The sequence below is a fragment of the Aegilops tauschii genome, chromosome 7 (assembly GCF_002575655.3).
Source record: "Aegilops tauschii subsp. strangulata cultivar AL8/78 chromosome 7, Aet v6.0, whole genome shotgun sequence".
Classification (NCBI taxonomy): domain Eukaryota; kingdom Viridiplantae; phylum Streptophyta; class Magnoliopsida; order Poales; family Poaceae; genus Aegilops; species Aegilops tauschii.
Genome location: NC_053041.3, coordinates 120,950,348 through 120,966,427, shown reverse-complemented (window position 1 = coordinate 120,966,427; position 16,080 = coordinate 120,950,348). Strand labels below are relative to the sequence as shown.

Genomic DNA, 16,080 nt, shown 5'->3' with positions numbered 1-16,080 from the left:
ATGATCACATTATTTTATAGCCCGGACACGCTGTCATGATGCACCAAAGGATGGAGGGCAAGCGCTACATACTGACTCATTGTTGGATGGAGCTCGAGGGAGAATCCATCTTGATAAACAACATGTGTCGATGAAGAAGTTCAAACTCGAGGTGAGAAAGCTTGCTATGAAGGCCGCTTTCGAGGAGTATGGTTGAATTTGGGATTTAAACTTGTTGAACATCGATGCTTTTATGTGGTGGTGGATTTAAATTTATTGAACATCCGACACTTATATTTAGATTTAAATGTATAGTTGAATTGCTATCAATCATGATTCAAAGTAAGACTGCATGGCAGAAATTTGATTTTCTTATTGAAAATGGGCGGACTATTGATTATTCTTTTTTTTTTCTTATGAAAAATGGGCGGATATTTGCTGGATCGGGTTGGATGGCCACCCCCTACCCTCTGTCCGTGGACATCCAGCATGTCCGGTTTCATGCACCACGTTGAAGATGCCCTAACTTTGCGTTCATCATAACAGCTACACCCCCACTCTGCACAATTTGCTTTATCCAATCTTGTCTAGCTGGTAATCATTTCATATTTCATTCTTACGTTGAAACCTTATTTTGTGTTTTATTTGAAAATAAATAATACAACAAAATACACAACAGAGTCAAGTCCCTATTCTGTCCAGATGTCTGAGCAGTGAAAGCACAAAGCACTTTGTCGTTTAATAGGCCAAGTCCCGAGGGGCCTGGACATGTGCGAAGTGGCCGGCACGAAAGATGCATCGGTGGCATGCATGCGAGCAACGAGACGTGCGCCTCAGGTGAATGACACCCACCCACATGGCGTGCCCCGTGAGTGGCGTGACGTGCACCGGCCGGCCCCGCGCGCGTAGACCTCAGGTCAACGCGTGCCGCTCCCGGTCTTTACTTAAGAATGAGATGCGTAGTGCTGATCGACCAATATATGTGCTTCTAGTTCCTTTGGCGGCCGTTGAGGAGAGGCGCCGGCTGGCTGGCTCCTTGAGGTATTGTGGCTCGTGGCTTATTCGTGCAAGCATTGGGTTCTCTGGCTCGGCCGCCGGCCGGCATTAGGAGTGTAGTCCGGGTTCAATCATGCCAAATTAAGCTACTCCATTTATATTGGAACTAACAGTGTCACTTACGAGTAGGTTATTCTTGCATGCATGCAGTTGGAGCAAATCTGAATCGGCCGGATTACGACTCCCTCCATCGACGACCAAGAAGATGAGTTTCGGAGTCGATGCTTCGCAGGACCTGCAACTGCCTGTGAGTAACACCTAGCCGCGCACATTGTTTGGTTATAAGAGAGTGAGCAGCTTATATGTACGTACGTACGTACGTGCTGGTACGTTCAGGCTAGGGTGCAAGGCGACGGCCACGACACCGGAGTGGTCATCAGGCAGAGCGTGGAGGCCGTGCCTGTCCGGCAGGGGTGGCAGACCGGCCTGTTCGACTGCGAAGACGACGGCTGCGACGCATGTACGTATACTACGTAGTGAAACTAATACTACTCAGTATGCAATGCTCGAATGCGCTTACATAGCGTACGCGGTACGCACGCGCATGCATGCAGTTTGCTGCAGCGTGTGGTTCCCCTGCGCGGCGTTCGCCTGCGTCGCCGACATCGTGGACCAGGGCTCGGACGGCCGGTGCGTGCACTTCACCTGCTACCTCGGCGCGGCCTACTTCGGGCTGTGGTGGGTGTACACGGGGTGGTACCGGCGCAAGCTGCGGGAGCAGTACGGCCTGCCGGAGACGCCGCTGCCGGACTGCCTCACCCACCTGCTCTGCCACTGGTGCGCCCTCGCTCAGGAGTACCGGGAGCTCGCCAGACGGGGATTCAACGTCGACCAGGGTACACACTACGCGCGCGCGTGCACCATGCTAACTTACATTAGTAGCATTGCAGTGAATCTATAACTGTTTAGCTTTTGCGTGCGTGCAGGCTGGGAGGGTCGGCCGCGGCCGGCGACTGCACCGGCGGCGACCACCGTGCCCCGGGTGCAGGTGCCGATGACCAGGCTATGAGCGACCGATCAAGCGCAACGTGGGACCGTCGAACGAACCAGCTCGGTCATGCTTAGTGAAGTAGCCCACTACCTTAAATCCTTAATAACCCAGCGTGGCCGTGCGCGTGTGTGCATGCATGGCCATAGCTTTTGGTTTGCTCTGGCCGGCATCTTTGCTACTGCCATGTACTGTGTGGTGTGGCGATTGTACTTGGCCTGCAGGGCTGTAATGCCATTGTCACTTAATTATGTGCGGTTATTAGTGTACTCGTAATGAGAATGCAGTTTCCCTGTTCCGTCCGTGTCGTGAGATGAACCCTCCCATGGGCTATTTTATTTTTTGCCAGCTCTCCGGACCTGGGCACAGTGCACCATCAGATGGGCTTTCTCCGTTGGGCCAAAACGGGTGGCAAGTAATGAAACCAAAAAATATAGGTGAAATTAATTGAAGCGGGACCAAACAAAATAGGATCAAACCAAAAATATCACCTCCCTTTAATAGTAGGTATAGATAGATATAGGTATAGATATAGATTATGGGACAGGAAGCCGGCCCTGCAATTCTAACCAGACTGGTAAGCCCAACTAAAACGGAAAGCCCGGCATGTATTCCGGACCAATCCATCCATTTCGAATTACTCACGGATTAGGTTTCACTGAGACAAGTCTTTGAAAAACAATTGCACTACCAATTTGTAGCTTTCGTGATACAAAATCAGTGTCACAAATAAGTACTATGAATACAAATCTCACGACATCAATTTTATGTCACATAACATCTTTACTCTTATAAAAAACTGAGTTGATGATGATGGTGTGCCTGCCATCTTGTAATATAGACCGTTGGATCTATATCTCACGAATAGAAAGCAAACTATGACAATTTTACAAAAGATACCCACACCTCTCTCCACATTTACAGATAAGGCCTTGCCTCGTTCAACCTTATCTCCCACAACCTCATTGCTGAGCAATTAAAAAAGAAAGTCTCTGGAACAATCTGGCATGATGGCCACTGCCGGTGCCGTTCATCCCCATGCCTACGCCCAGTCCGACCACCAGTCACCACCACGCCTCACTCCTCACCTTATCTCTCATCTTTCTCGAGGTATCATTTTTTCGATGAAATTCTCGAGATATCATTTTTCCGATAAAATTCTCGAGATGTCATTAGTTTTTACACATGGGATTACTCCTGCATGAGTCAATCACAACAGGTGTTTTGTAAAAAAAATGCATCTTGATATTCCGTGCAATGCACGTGCATCTTGCTAGTACAATATTATTATAGAGTTATTGATGGTCAAAGGCTTGTCCTAGCGAAACCTATCAAAATAGTCCGAATTCTTTTAACAACAAACATGTTGAATGTTCTACAGGCATGAACAATTTCGTGAAGAAAAAGCATTCCCAATGCTCCGGGCGAAAGAAAAACAAAAACGGTGCTCCAAAAAGACTAATTTTGAAAGCACATTCGTGCAATCAAATCGATAGAACATCATTGCAGGGCCAAAAATTTGAGGCTCACTGCAGTAATCTTGAGGGGGAAAAGGACCTGCTTGCACCATAAATATGACTGCATCCAGATATCAAACACCTCCATAGGTATCAGTAGGTCAGATAATTAAGCACAACATTTTTACAGAAAGTGAGAGGATCTGAAACAATGGTGCTGCAGATGTACCATCAGACAGAAAAGTCACAAGTACAAAACCGTGTGAGAGAAGATAAAAGCTCCAACAACATTTACTTCATCAGAAGGAGCTACTAGTGCAGAAATATGGGGGCGAGTTTTTGGGACAATAATTTGCTGACACGAGAGGTCAAAAATAGCCATGGTATAATTCCAACCTGCAACAGAAACACAAACACAAGGGGTATTAGAGAACATAGAACAGCGTAACTTTTGTGTTAATTCCTGTGAAAATATCCAGCAAATTAGCTAGGACATTTGGATAATCTTTTCCAAACATGTGCATTCAAGATATTTGGGAGCAAACGATTAAAGGAAGCATGAAATAGGACACCCGCACACTGTATTTGCCAATCCTGCAAGTTTATGTATGTGCACAGTAGGGTGCATCCCCAAAAGGAAATTCCCATTCATGTATTCCAGGAGAATATTTTTAGCATTGTGATAAAACCAAACTTGTCCTGTGCAAAGGAGAACCTTAAGCTAAACTTTGATTATGCTTACCACGACACGTCCTGTAGCAGCATCAACGCCTTTCCAGGAGAACATCCTTCCTGTAAATAATTCAAAATCAGTAAATTCTTAATGCCTTAATGATGTGTTTTTCCGTCAGATACATCTTCATGGTTGTACATGTATAGTGTGTCCATGAAATGAAGAAGAACAATGAACCAGTTTCGTTCCCAGAGAGTAAACAAGAACAAACATCCAACTCGAAAGTATGTTGCCTTTAGAGAAGTCGAAAGTATGTCAACATTCAATATCTTAAAGTCAAATATTACTGTATACCAAATACAAATGCAATTATACATATTAATGATCTGAAAACGGATAGAATGATATGGTAATTTGGCAGTTTGTCTAATTGTTTTCGGTGGAGCTGGAGGGGGTATCTGGTTGATGAATTACTTTATCGGAAATCACTACACCACTACTTTGGGTAAAACTTTGTTTTTGCCACTCTAGCTTTTGCCCACTTTGCTTATGACATCGACAGTCTATCTCTGTTCACACCTCTGGCTATTACTTTTTCAAATACAGAGATGGCGGTACTTGAATATGACAAACTCTAACACTTGTGTTTATATGAGCTCTCAGAAAAAAAAACAGGACTAGCCTTGATGGCATTTTTGTAAGAAAAAAGGCGAGCACCAACCCAGCGGAAGCTGAGCCTCAAATGCAGGTCGGCGGGCTGTGAGTACTTCAGCCTGCTCTAGCTAGCCAACTGGTCAACACCCAGTTCTCTGAAAAAACTGTTCTAAAAAAATTCTCTGAAAATACTTTGACCAACCGAGACTAGCCCTCTGTGGCATTTTTGTAAGAAGAAGAAAGGCGAGCACAGAGGCTGAGTCTCGAACGTAGGTTGGCGGACTGCGAGCAGTTTAGCCTGCTCCTGCTCTTGCCTAGCCAACTGGTCGACACCCAGTTCTAGTTTATATGAGCTCACAATGTTTCAAAATGTCGAATGTACACATTCTAAAATGATATAGTAATATATCATGATGAGCAGGCCTGGCAATTTAAAGCACAATGAGCAGACATTAGGCAGTCAATGAGACTTTGGACAAGCTAACAAAGTGATAAGTGGCATTAACATACCGAAGGGCTGTAGAAGATGGTTGGGGACGGTAGCTACAGGTGCACTCCAAAACGACAGAACGAGCAAACCATAGACTAGGACCTACCACCAGATCAATTTCATGAGACACTCCTGAGGCTATAAATGTCAAATACAACAGAGAACAAAAACTACAATCATGAAGCACCTTGGTAGCCTTCAGAACTTTGCCATATTTCTCATGTAGAGACTGCTTCCCCTTAATGTCCGACTGTTGCACTGCAAAACAGAAAGAAGCTTATTTGTGTGCTGCATACTGATGGATGAGATTTGCTTTGATATCAATACCGGTGGGGGTTTTCGTCCCAAAGAAATATAATTTTGGTAGTCAGCTAACATGAGAAGAAAGATCACAACCACACCCAAATGTTAAGGGAACTAAATGTTTCAATGTAGGCAGCCAAGAATTCAACTCTTACATTTGGCTAGTTCCTTCTCTTTAGCAGCAGCCAGTCTCTTGAGCTTTGCGGCCTGCGCAAACGTCGAGGGCCTGCAACATGAACAGAATCGATGACATTGCAAAACATAAAGTTCTGAAGAACAACTCTACCAAAATCACCAAATCAGAAGAGAGAAGAGAGGGAGGCAGTAAAGAAATCGCCTACGTTGACAGTGCACTGGACTCCTTGAGAAGCTGCGTGATTGCCACCCGTAGTTTGACCTGCTCATCGCTCACTGATCCCCTCTGCAACACACGAACCGGTCAGGACAAGATTACCTGAACATAGCAGTCGAAATCGCGCAATGCAGCAGATCCAGTAATCCCCCTCAATTCACCGCGAAAATCGATTCTATTCTTCCACGGAGACCGAATTCTCCGGGGGGAATCGGCGCCAAATTCATCGGGGGGAAAGAAGAAGAGAGAGAGAGGAAGAGCTTCCGTGGCGCTGACCTTCTTGGCGAGATCGAGCATGCTTTCGAGCACGTGCACCGCGCAGACGAGGAGGAAGACGAAGATGGCCGCCAGGGCCATGGTAGCCGGTGGCGAGCGGGGCGGCGCCGCCGCGCGTGGGGGTCAGGGCGGTGGTGGTGATGGGTTCGTGGGTGGGCCTCCGTTGTGCGCGTGCGTGCGTGCGCCCGACCGAGCCAGGTAAGGTGCCTTGTGCTCGGCGTGGAGCGATCCGAGCCGTTAGTTGCTGGGCCATCTATCGCGCTCGACGGCCCGGATTGTTTCAGGAGACCGGATAGGAGCCGGAAGCCGCAGGAAGGGAAAGGCACCACCAGACCGGAGAGGCAAAGCGGAATCCATGGCGCTGTCGAGCTCGGAGAAGAAGACGGCGGCGGAGGTGGTCGCGGCGCTGGAGCTGCACCGCCACCCCCACGGCGGCTTCTACCTGGAGACCTTCCGCGACCCCTCCCTCGCGCTCCCCAAGTCCGCGCTCCCGCCCCAATGTAAGCTTCTCCATGGATTACTCACTGCAGCTTTAGGCATTCATCTTGATCTCGCGGTGGGCTTGTGTGCTCTTCGATTAGAACACTCGGAGGATTGTAGAAGCGCTAGTTGCAGTGGCTCTTCAGTTTTTGTTAGTTGCTGCCATCCATTTTGTGAGCTGGGGTTCGGTTAGGTGATGGCAATTAGTTGGATTTAGATCGGGAAACAGCCCCATTGTTTGTGAGTGTTGCATTATTGCTTCGTTGCAAGCATTTTGTATGTATATAGAAGTTGTTGCTGATTCTCAAATCTGATCCGTCCGAGATATTTGATTCAGAGAAATATTTTATGCCATCATTTCCTGAGTTATGCACATTGATGTTCTCAAGCAATGAGCAATGCGTGGACTTATATATTTGTGTTTGTAACTCCATGGATTCTGATCTCTTCTTGCACATCAAAAGAATTCAAGGTAAGAATAAAGTACAAATAAGAAACTATATTTGTGAATGTCAAGACAACTAATTTTGCGTGTTTGATTTATGTTAGTCGAGCATGCTTTGTACCTGCACTATAGCTAGTGTTAGAAGCCGTAGTGGTTGTTTTTAGTGGAGAAAGTGAAGTAGTTAGCACTAAGGGACTCGGGGTTATAAAAACTGTTTGGGATGTGCAAAACCCTCGTATTTCTAAACCCTGACTTCTTGCTAGAAAAAAATACAAGCAGGCTTGCTATTTATATTAGGTGATTCTGTCCATGTTTTAGTATAATTGTGGAAATAACATAAACATGGCCCAGACTTGGGATATGTCATTTGCGGCTTACCGTTTATGAGATTTCCTAACCGCTCGAAAGGTTTGTAAATGAAAGCCTTCTCTAGGATCTCCAACATATATTTTAGTCCATCAGATTTTCTTGCTGAAAAAATCCGTCAGTCATTGCTAGTTTTCTGAATCTTGCATGCGGATCTGCTTATTTATGAGCATTAATCAATAAATTATGTTGAGAGGTTCCTTTATCTTTTACTGTTCTGCCTTTTTGCCAGCCAACTAAATTATGCATGTCACAACCAAGCCAAACTGTTGGTTGTCTGAAACATATACCATCCGAAACATGTGACTTGGTGACATCATCCTAGCACATTAAATTGTTCTTTTATGGTCTTCTATTGTTATACAACTCAGCTTGCCAAATTTGTGCTATAATTCTGCCGTAACTTGTCAGTTTGGGGCTATGACAACGCAGATCAACATTCAAAGGATTTTGCATCACTATGAGCCCTCTTGTCAGAATAACGAGACAATCTGTTAGCTCACCTGAACCATCACTACCTTAACTTTCAGATGTTACAACAAACAAACTGAATAACTGAGACACTCGCACCTATGGTAGTAAGCCTTATCTTCTGCATATCCTTAAATACTTTTTTCAAGCGCCATGCACTCAAAACTTTCATAATTGGCTAATATAAGTGCAATGTCTAGTCGTTTCTAATATGTGTTACTTTCTAAAGTTGGTAACAAAGGAAAGTCATACGTTGATCACTTGATTTGCTGAGGTTTCTGAAGAATAGCTTCTGTTAAGCAATAGGTCTTTCCTAATTTGTTACTTCATGTTTAATTCTTCTAGATAAGGTGGACCGTGCTGTGAGTAGTGCAATCTATTTCCTGCTGCCTGCTGGGGAGATCGCTCGGCTGCACCGCATCCCTTGCGCTGAGGCATGGCACTACTACATGGGGGAGCCCCTCACGGTCTGCAAACTTAGCGCAAAACAAAATTGTTGATCATTTTCTAAGCATGCTGCCCATCTTATCCAATATATTACCCATTTCAGGTATTTGAGGTGCACGATGATGGGCAAGTCAAGATGACAGTAGTGGGTCCCGATCTACGGAAAGGGCAGAGACCGCAGTACACGGTCCCTCCGAATGTGTGGTTTGGTGCCTTCCTGACCCACGACATCGAGTCCTTCACTGATGACGGCAGTGTTTTTGTCGAGACACCTGGACGGGACCCTGACCTGCACTATTCTTTCGTTGGAGTGACCTGTGCCCCGGCATACCAATTCGAGGATGATGAAATGGCCACACGCGACGGCATGAAAGCTTTGGCTCCTAATGCGGAAGCTTTCATCAATTACCTTGTTCCAGCTTAGTGCATTGCTGCTGCAAGTAGGTTGTTGTTTGTGGTGAACATCTTCCATCTGCTAGTTATTGAAAACTAATGTGTATGATATGGTGTTCAATTATTTGATTTTAGAGAGTAGTTCAATATGGAAGTTGATACTCATCTAATCAAGTATGGAAGTTCAGTAAGGTTTGCTCTTGTTTTCATGAATAAATACCATCCACTGGTGATATGTGTTTCTGTTTATGCCTGGTGGGTGTTGTTCTTAACAACAATGAGAAGTGCATGAACTAGTGACGCTCATAACAACAGACATAAGGATAAACTACCAAAATTTGAATGGAATCATTCACGTGACTCCCAATTTAGCGTTCATTTGATCGCTGCATGATAAGTCGTTAAGCGATGCTAGTTCTACTTAGCCTGTGTTTTCTCTTTGGTGATGGAATGTTAGTTGTTGGGCTTTATTTTTCATGAACTTTGTAATAATACATTGTTTTTTTTTGTCTAGGTGGATCGTCTAGATGTATAGGTTGAAAAGGCTAAGAGAATTTGTTTAAAAGATCGATAAAGCTCTTATAGTGGCTTATAACCTACCAAAGGAACAAGCTCATAACCAAAGGATTCATGGCTATTGACCTACCAGAGGACCAATAATTTCATACCACTGTCTACCACATAACTCTTTTATAAGGAGCAAGTCTTCCCTAAGGAATAACTCGTTCCTCAGTTTACTTCTGCTTTAGAATTCAATTTTGTGCAATATTTGTCGTGCCTCTGTGCTAAAGGCGTTTGAATTTGATAGACATGGGCATAGAAGGCACCAAGAATTATTGATGAATAACTCGAATTGCAACATCCACTCAGTCGTGCTTAGCTCCGAGCCTCATCCTACGGGCCTGTCGGCGCAGCCATTGTTTACGTACCAGCACTCGGATCCGGGCCTGTCGGCGCAGCCATTGTTTACGTACCAGCACTCGGATCCTCAGTGCTATATCTTTGTGTATGCCATTAGACCAACATGCTGCAGTTGGGCTACGCACCACATTATCATGCCATCTTTAATGTACCAGCACTCGCGTTGCTTCTAGTTCAGTAAGTATGGAGAGAAGAGGCATGAGAGAGGGGGGCCTGCCATACAAAATGCAACATGGCTTGATGGATTTAATCATTCAGCCTTACAGCAGGGCAACACATTTGCGATCAGTCTGTTTTAAAGTAGAGCTTCCAGATTTGTTTGCTTTTTAGCCCGACTTGTCGGAATGGCACCAATCACTAACTCAGGCAAAAGTTACAAGACTGGCCCCAAGGCCGTCTAATTTCATCAACAATTCTTGATCGCGTTCCACGATGTTATAACTAGTGAACCAAAAAATCAAAGCACCGATTAATGCGCTTTGTAGCTATTGCCTAGTATTGCCTCGTGTGCTCTGACACTCCTCCTCGAATACTTGCAGACTTGTGAGACGGCACACACGTTGCTAGCCGTAGGTGGCGCCCTGTCGATTTGTGACTGCTTGTGGTGATGCCTGCTAACCGTGGGTGCCCGCGCATGTGGAGCATTTAGGAATTCTCATCAATGGTAAGTCACAAATGACAGGTTTGTAAAATGAAAATCTTCTCTAGGATCTCCAACAAATATTTTTAATCCATTAGTTTTTTTCTTGTAAGTATCCATCAGTTAGTGCTTGTTTTTCTGAAGCTTGCCCTCGGATCTGCTGGTTTATGAGCATTAATCAATAAAATTATGTTGAGAGGTTTCTATATCTTTTATACTTCTGCTTTTTTGCTGGCGAAGTAAATTATGCATGTCATAACCAAATCAAAATGTTTGTTGTCTCCAACATATACTCCCTATGTTTCTTTTTACTTAGCATATAAGATTTGTTCGAAGTCAAACTTTGTAAAAGTTTGACCATGTTGTTAGAAAAAAAATCAACATTCACAATATGAAATCAATATCATTAGATGCATCATGGAATTAATTTTCATATTGTATAACTTTAATATTGTAGGTGTTGATACTTTTTAATATAAATTTGGTCAAACTTTATGAAGTTTGACTTTGGAGAATTCTTATACGTGGAGTAAAAAGAAACGGAGGGAGTACCATCAAAATCTGTGACTTGGTGACATCAGCCTAAAACATTAAATTGTTTATGGTCTTGTGTTGTCATACAACTCTGCTTAGCCAATTTTGTGGTATAATTTTGCTTTAACTTGTGAGTTTGGGGCTATGACAAGACACATAAACATTCAAAGGATTTGTCATCCTTGTGCTTATGAGCCCCACTGTCAGAACAAAGAGACATTGAATTATCTCTCAGATCACATGAGCCATCACTACCTTAGCATTCAGATGTTACAACAAACAGACCATGAAACAGATTGAATAGCATAGACACTCAAACCTATGGTAGTAAGCCTTATCTTGAACATATCCATAAATACTTTTCAAGCACCATGCATGCAAAACTTTCATAATTGGCTACTAGAATGCAGTGTCTTCATTTCTGATGTGTGTTAGTTTCTTAAGTTGGCACCAGGAAACCTATGTGTTGATCACTTGGTTGCTGAGGTTTCTGAAGAAGCTACTGTGTTAAGCAATAGTACTTTCCTAGTTCGTTACTTTGTGTCTAATTGTTGTAGATAAGGTGGACCGTGTTGTGAGTAGGGCAATCTATTTCTGGCTGCCTGCTGGGGAGATCGCTCGGCTGCACCGCATCCGCGCTGAGACATGGCATTACTACATGGGGGAACCTCTCACGGTCTGCATACTTACCAGAAAACAAAATCTCTGATCATTCTCTAAGCATACTGCCCATCTACCCAATAATACTCATTTCAGGTATTTGAGGTGCATGATGATGGGCAAGTCAAGATGATAGTAGTTGGTCCCGATCTACGAAAAGGGCAGAGACCGCAGTACATGGTCTCTCCGTATGTGTGGTTTGGCGCCTTCCTGACCCACGACATTGAGTCCACTGCTGACGGCAATGTTTTTGTCAAGACACCCGGACAGGTCCCTGACACGCGCTATTCTTTCTTTGGAGTGCCCTGTGCTCCGTCCTACCAGTTCGAGGATGATGAAATGGCTAGACGAGACAACATGAAAACTTTGGCTCGTAACGCGGAAGCTTTCATTAATTACCTTGTTAGCTTAGTGCATTGCTGCTGCAAGTAGCTTGTTGAACATCTTCTATCTGCTAGTTATTGAAAACTAGTGTGTATGATATGACGTCCAGTTATTTTACTTTAGAGAGTAGTTCAGTATGGAAGTTCAGTAAGGTTTGCTCTTGTTTTTCCCCAATATATACCATCCATTGGTGATATTTGTTTGAGTTTATGTCCAGTGGATGGTGCTCTTAACAACAAAGAGGCATGAACTAGTGATCCTCATAAGAAGAAACATAAGGTAAACTACCAAAATTTGAATGGAATCATTCATGTGACTCCCAATTTAGCGTTCGGTTGATCACCGCATGAGAAGTTGTTAAGCGATGTTGGTTCTACTTATCCTGAGTTTTCTCTTTGATGATGGAATGTTAGTTGTTGGGCATTTTTCATGAACTTTCTAACAACGCATTATTTCTTTGGCTAGGTGCAACTCAAGAAGTTTAGGTTGAAAAGGCTAAACAATTTTGTTTAAAATATCGATAAAACTCTCATTGTAGTGGCTTAACCTACCAAAGGAACAAACTCATAACCAAAGGATTCTTACTATTGACCTACTGGAGGAGCAATGATTTCTTGCCACTGTCTACCACACAACTCTTTATAAGGCGCAAGGCTTCCCTAAGGAATAACTCGTTCCACAATTACGTCCATCTTAGAATCCCATTTCATGCCAAATTTGTTGTGGCTCTCTGTTCAAAGAGGATTTGAATTTGATAGACATAGGCGTAGAAGGCATCGGGAATTATCTTGTAACTATTGAGCCAGCTCTAAGGCATCGGGAATAATCCTGTAACTAGTGAGCCAGCAATTAGAGCACACATGAATGCCGTTCGTAGCTATTGCCTACTTCAGCCTCGTGTAATCCTCGAATACTTGCGTACTTGCGGTACGGCTGTTAGTGGCGTCACGTCAATTGGTGACAGCTTGTGGTGGTGCCTGCTAGCTAGCCAAGGTATCCGGGAGCGTCAGGAGCATAGTGTCGCCCAGATGGATAAACGGGCCCTCCATTGTGTTTCCATCATCCCATTCCCATGTCTGTGCTGTAAAGCTCGCCTCCAATCACTGCCGTTTTAGGCGCTCGGCTAGATCCTTTGATCTTGCATCGAGCTTCATGAACGGTAGAAACATGAACTAGTCCTGGGACTTTTCAGTGTTTGTTTGTAGTTGCAATCCATTTACTGAAGTGGGGTTCGATTAACTGGTGGTGATTAGTTCAATTTAGAGGAGGAAACAACACCAATGTTTGTTAGTGATGCATGATTGCTTTGGTTTAGGGGGGCACTTGCGAAGTGAGCAAATCGATTTCCTTCTTGTGAGGTCTGCGGTATTCTCGTGAAATCCACGAAAGATGTTTTCCTAGAATTATTGAGGTTAGACTATAGAAACAAAAATTAGACAGCCAGATGGCATACAGAGGTTTAGCGAAAATTGCGTATGTAGGACATGCCTACAAGCCAATCTCCCAATGTATTTTTTGAAACAAGAATCCCCCAATGTATTCAATTGGCATAATAAATACTCGACCGATAAAGCCCACTCGGGCCATCACACTCACACATCTCCATCTCCATCACCACATCGCCTCCGGTCTAGTAGCTCCCTTTGTTTTTTCTTTTATTAAGAAAGAAAAAATCTTTGCCTTTTTCATTAATTAAGCAAGAGGGGGAAAAAATGTTTCTATCCATTTGCATGACAAAGGAAGGGGATGTCTCTACACATCAGCCAAAATGGCTAGACAACATGAAAAGAACATCAACATGACACACTAGGACTTTCCATGTAGGATTGCTCTCCTGGCATCGGATAGCTCAAGTTCTTGGCGCCGGCAGTTGAGACTCGTCCACCACGCTTTCCGAGAGCTCGAAATGTACCAATCTTCAGGGTGTTGTACATCGTGAATGCCAAGCTAGGATAGTGTCATCTTCCAAACTCTGATAATGTGTCTACACTTGAGAGGAGGTGGGAAATGGACCCTGGTTCTCTTTTGCAGTTTAAGGGCCACAACTAGGCCACCCTCTACACTGAAGCCTCTCCACCATCCAAAGCCGACCCCGAAGGGCGAGCCAGGCAAAGTGCTTGCATTTTTTAGGGGCTCATATCTTCCACACGACGGGTCGCATAGCAGAGTCAATGAGGTCCACAAATTGCATGTTGTAGGCCGTGGTGGCAGAATAGGATCCGTCTGAGGTGAATTTCCACCGAATAGAATATGTAGTACCCTGCTGCAGGTGGATGGAGCATGTCCGAACATGCGGTTTGGCACCTTCTTGACCCACGACATCGGAGTCCTTCACGGATAACGGCATCCTGTCAAGACACCCAGACGGGACCCTAACCTGCACCATTCTTTATGCTCTCTGGCGTTCCAGTTCGAGGACGATGTGATGGCCACAAGCGGCGGCATGAAAATCTTGGCTCTAACGCGGAAGCTTTCATCAATTGCCTTGTTCGGACTTAGTGCATTGCTGCTGCAAGTAGCTTGTGGTGTTTGTGATTTTTGGAAAAGGCATTGTGTTGTTTGTGATGAACAACGTCTTTCTGCTTATAATTGAAAATTAGCTTGCGGTATGATATGATGTCCAATTGTTTGACTTCTTAGAATACCCTAGTATGGGAGTTGATGTTCATGCAATCATGTTGCTCTAGCTATGTATGGAAGTTCAGTGTGGTTTGCTCTTGTTTCTTCTGAGTAGTTTATGTTCAGTAGGTGGCTTTTTTAATTTCAAACTGAAGAGCATGGGACTGGTGACATGAAGTAGTGCTGCTCTACAGAATCACGGACTACCTACATTTAAATGGAATCCTTCACGTCACTCCCAAATATGGTTGATGTGATCACCGCATGATAAGTTGCCAAGTGATGTTTGTTCTACTCCTACTTTTTAATAGAAAAGGAGGATATATCCTCAGCCTCTACATCTGGACGATGCATGCAGCCATTTATTATTTATTCACAAAGTTCTTACAAAGTAATACATCAGTAAGCTTTAAGCCAACATCTTGGCAACATCTATCGCTACTCCTATTCCCTTGATGAAAGGGTGCCGAACGTCCGAATCGAATACCAAACAGACATCGCACGAAAGCCTAACATCTTAAGCCGGATGCCCCAACCAAGCCACAATGTCGGGACTGGGTCACACACCGGTCCGACGCACTCTCAGAGGATGCCGCCATCTTCTTCCACCAATCCATCTCCAGAATAGGTACTAACGCACCGACCTTGCCAGGCCTGTCGTCGACACTACCATGGCGCCAGACAACGCCAACATCTTGCACGTATCCATCCACAGGTGCCCGTCGCCGAAACACCGCAGCGCCATCTGCCGGGGTCCGCCGTCGACCTTGCGGTAGATGTAACACCGTGATACATCTCCAACGTATCTATAATTTTTGATTATTCCATGCAATTATAGTATCAATCTTGGATGTTTTATATACATTTACAAGCAACTTTATATCATTTTTTGGGACTAACCTACTAACTTAGTGCCCAATGTCAGTTATTGTTTTTTGCTTGTTTTTTACTTTGCAGAATATCAGTACCAAACAAAGTCCAAATGTCATGAAATTTTTTGGAGATTTTTTCTGGCAATAAGAGACCCTGGAAGCTTCGGGAAGGAAGGAGAAGACGAATGAGTGGCCCACTAGGCACCAGAGCGCGCCCTGGGGACTAGTGGGGCCCACAAGCCTCCGTCTGACCTAACTCCGCCTCTATAAATACCCTAAAATCAGGAACCTACCAGGGAGTCCATGAAATATTTTTACCACTGCCGGCAAGCCTCCGTTCTCGAGAGATTCCATCTGGGAACCATTTCTGGCACTCTGCCGGAGAGGGAAATGTTTCACGGAGGGGTTCTTCATCATCTTTGCAGCCTCTCGGATGATGCGTGAGTAGTTTACCATAGACCTGCGGATCCATAGTTAGTAGCTACATGGCTTCTTCTCTCTCAATGATCTTCAATACAATGTTCTCCTTGATGTTCTTGGAGAACTATCCGATGTAATTCTTTTTTGCGTTGTGTTTGTTGGGATCCGATGAATTGTGAGTTTATGATCAGACCTATCCA

The 16,080-nt window shown here is 44.4% G+C and overlaps 3 protein-coding genes across 3 annotated transcripts; 2 read left to right on the top strand and 1 right to left on the bottom strand.

The window, feature by feature from the left end:
• Window positions 1-835: 835 nt before the first annotated feature.
• Window positions 836-2,321, top strand: LOC109734757 (cell number regulator 9). The gene is made up of 5 exons (XM_020293953.2): window positions 836-1,020; window positions 1,186-1,282; window positions 1,372-1,495; window positions 1,590-1,871; window positions 1,962-2,321. The coding sequence occupies exons 1-5, from the start codon at window positions 836-838 to the stop codon at window positions 2,042-2,044; spliced, it is 771 nt and encodes a 256-aa protein (XP_020149542.2). The 3' UTR covers window positions 2,045-2,321.
• A 1,306-nt stretch (window positions 2,322-3,627) lies between these two features.
• LOC109734773 (protein GET1) lies at window positions 3,628-6,454 on the bottom strand. Its single transcript, XM_020293965.3, has 7 exons — window positions 6,229-6,454; window positions 5,942-6,021; window positions 5,756-5,826; window positions 5,485-5,555; window positions 5,318-5,399; window positions 4,223-4,272; window positions 3,628-3,876 (listed from the first exon to the last, which is right to left on the bottom strand). Exons 1-7 carry the CDS (start codon window positions 6,307-6,309, stop codon window positions 3,793-3,795), a joined length of 519 nt encoding a protein of 172 aa, XP_020149554.1. The 5' UTR covers window positions 6,310-6,454; the 3' UTR covers window positions 3,628-3,792.
• A 38-nt stretch (window positions 6,455-6,492) lies between these two features.
• Window positions 6,493-9,065, top strand: LOC109734778 (uncharacterized). Its single transcript, XM_020293967.2, has 3 exons — window positions 6,493-6,728; window positions 8,336-8,457; window positions 8,541-9,065. Exons 1-3 carry the CDS (start codon window positions 6,584-6,586, stop codon window positions 8,859-8,861), a joined length of 588 nt encoding a protein of 195 aa, XP_020149556.1. The 5' UTR covers window positions 6,493-6,583; the 3' UTR covers window positions 8,862-9,065.
• Window positions 9,066-16,080: the final 7,015 nt, after the last annotated feature.

Coding starts and splice junctions, on each gene's coding strand:
- LOC109734757 (XM_020293953.2), top strand. CDS start 836: ATGGCGTGCCCCGTGAGTGGCGTGACGTGCACCGGCCGGCCCCGCGCG. Junction 1,496..1,589: donor AGACGACGGCTGCGACGCAT/GTACGTATACTA, acceptor GCATGCATGCAG/TTTGCTGCAGCGTGTGGTTC. Junction 1,872..1,961: donor GGGATTCAACGTCGACCAGG/GTACACACTACG, acceptor GCGTGCGTGCAG/GCTGGGAGGGTCGGCCGCGG.
- LOC109734773 (XM_020293965.3), bottom strand. CDS start 6,309: ATGGCCCTGGCGGCCATCTTCGTCTTCCTCCTCGTCTGCGCGGTGCAC. Junction 6,022..6,228: donor TGCTCGATCTCGCCAAGAAG/GTCAGCGCCACG, acceptor CGTGTGTTGCAG/AGGGGATCAGTGAGCGATGA. Junction 5,827..5,941: donor GAGTCCAGTGCACTGTCAAC/GTAGGCGATTTC, acceptor TTCATGTTGCAG/GCCCTCGACGTTTGCGCAGG.
- LOC109734778 (XM_020293967.2), top strand. CDS start 6,584: ATGGCGCTGTCGAGCTCGGAGAAGAAGACGGCGGCGGAGGTGGTCGCG. Junction 6,729..8,335: donor GTCCGCGCTCCCGCCCCAAT/GTAAGCTTCTCC, acceptor TAATTCTTCTAG/ATAAGGTGGACCGTGCTGTG. Junction 8,458..8,540: donor ACATGGGGGAGCCCCTCACG/GTCTGCAAACTT, acceptor TACCCATTTCAG/GTATTTGAGGTGCACGATGA.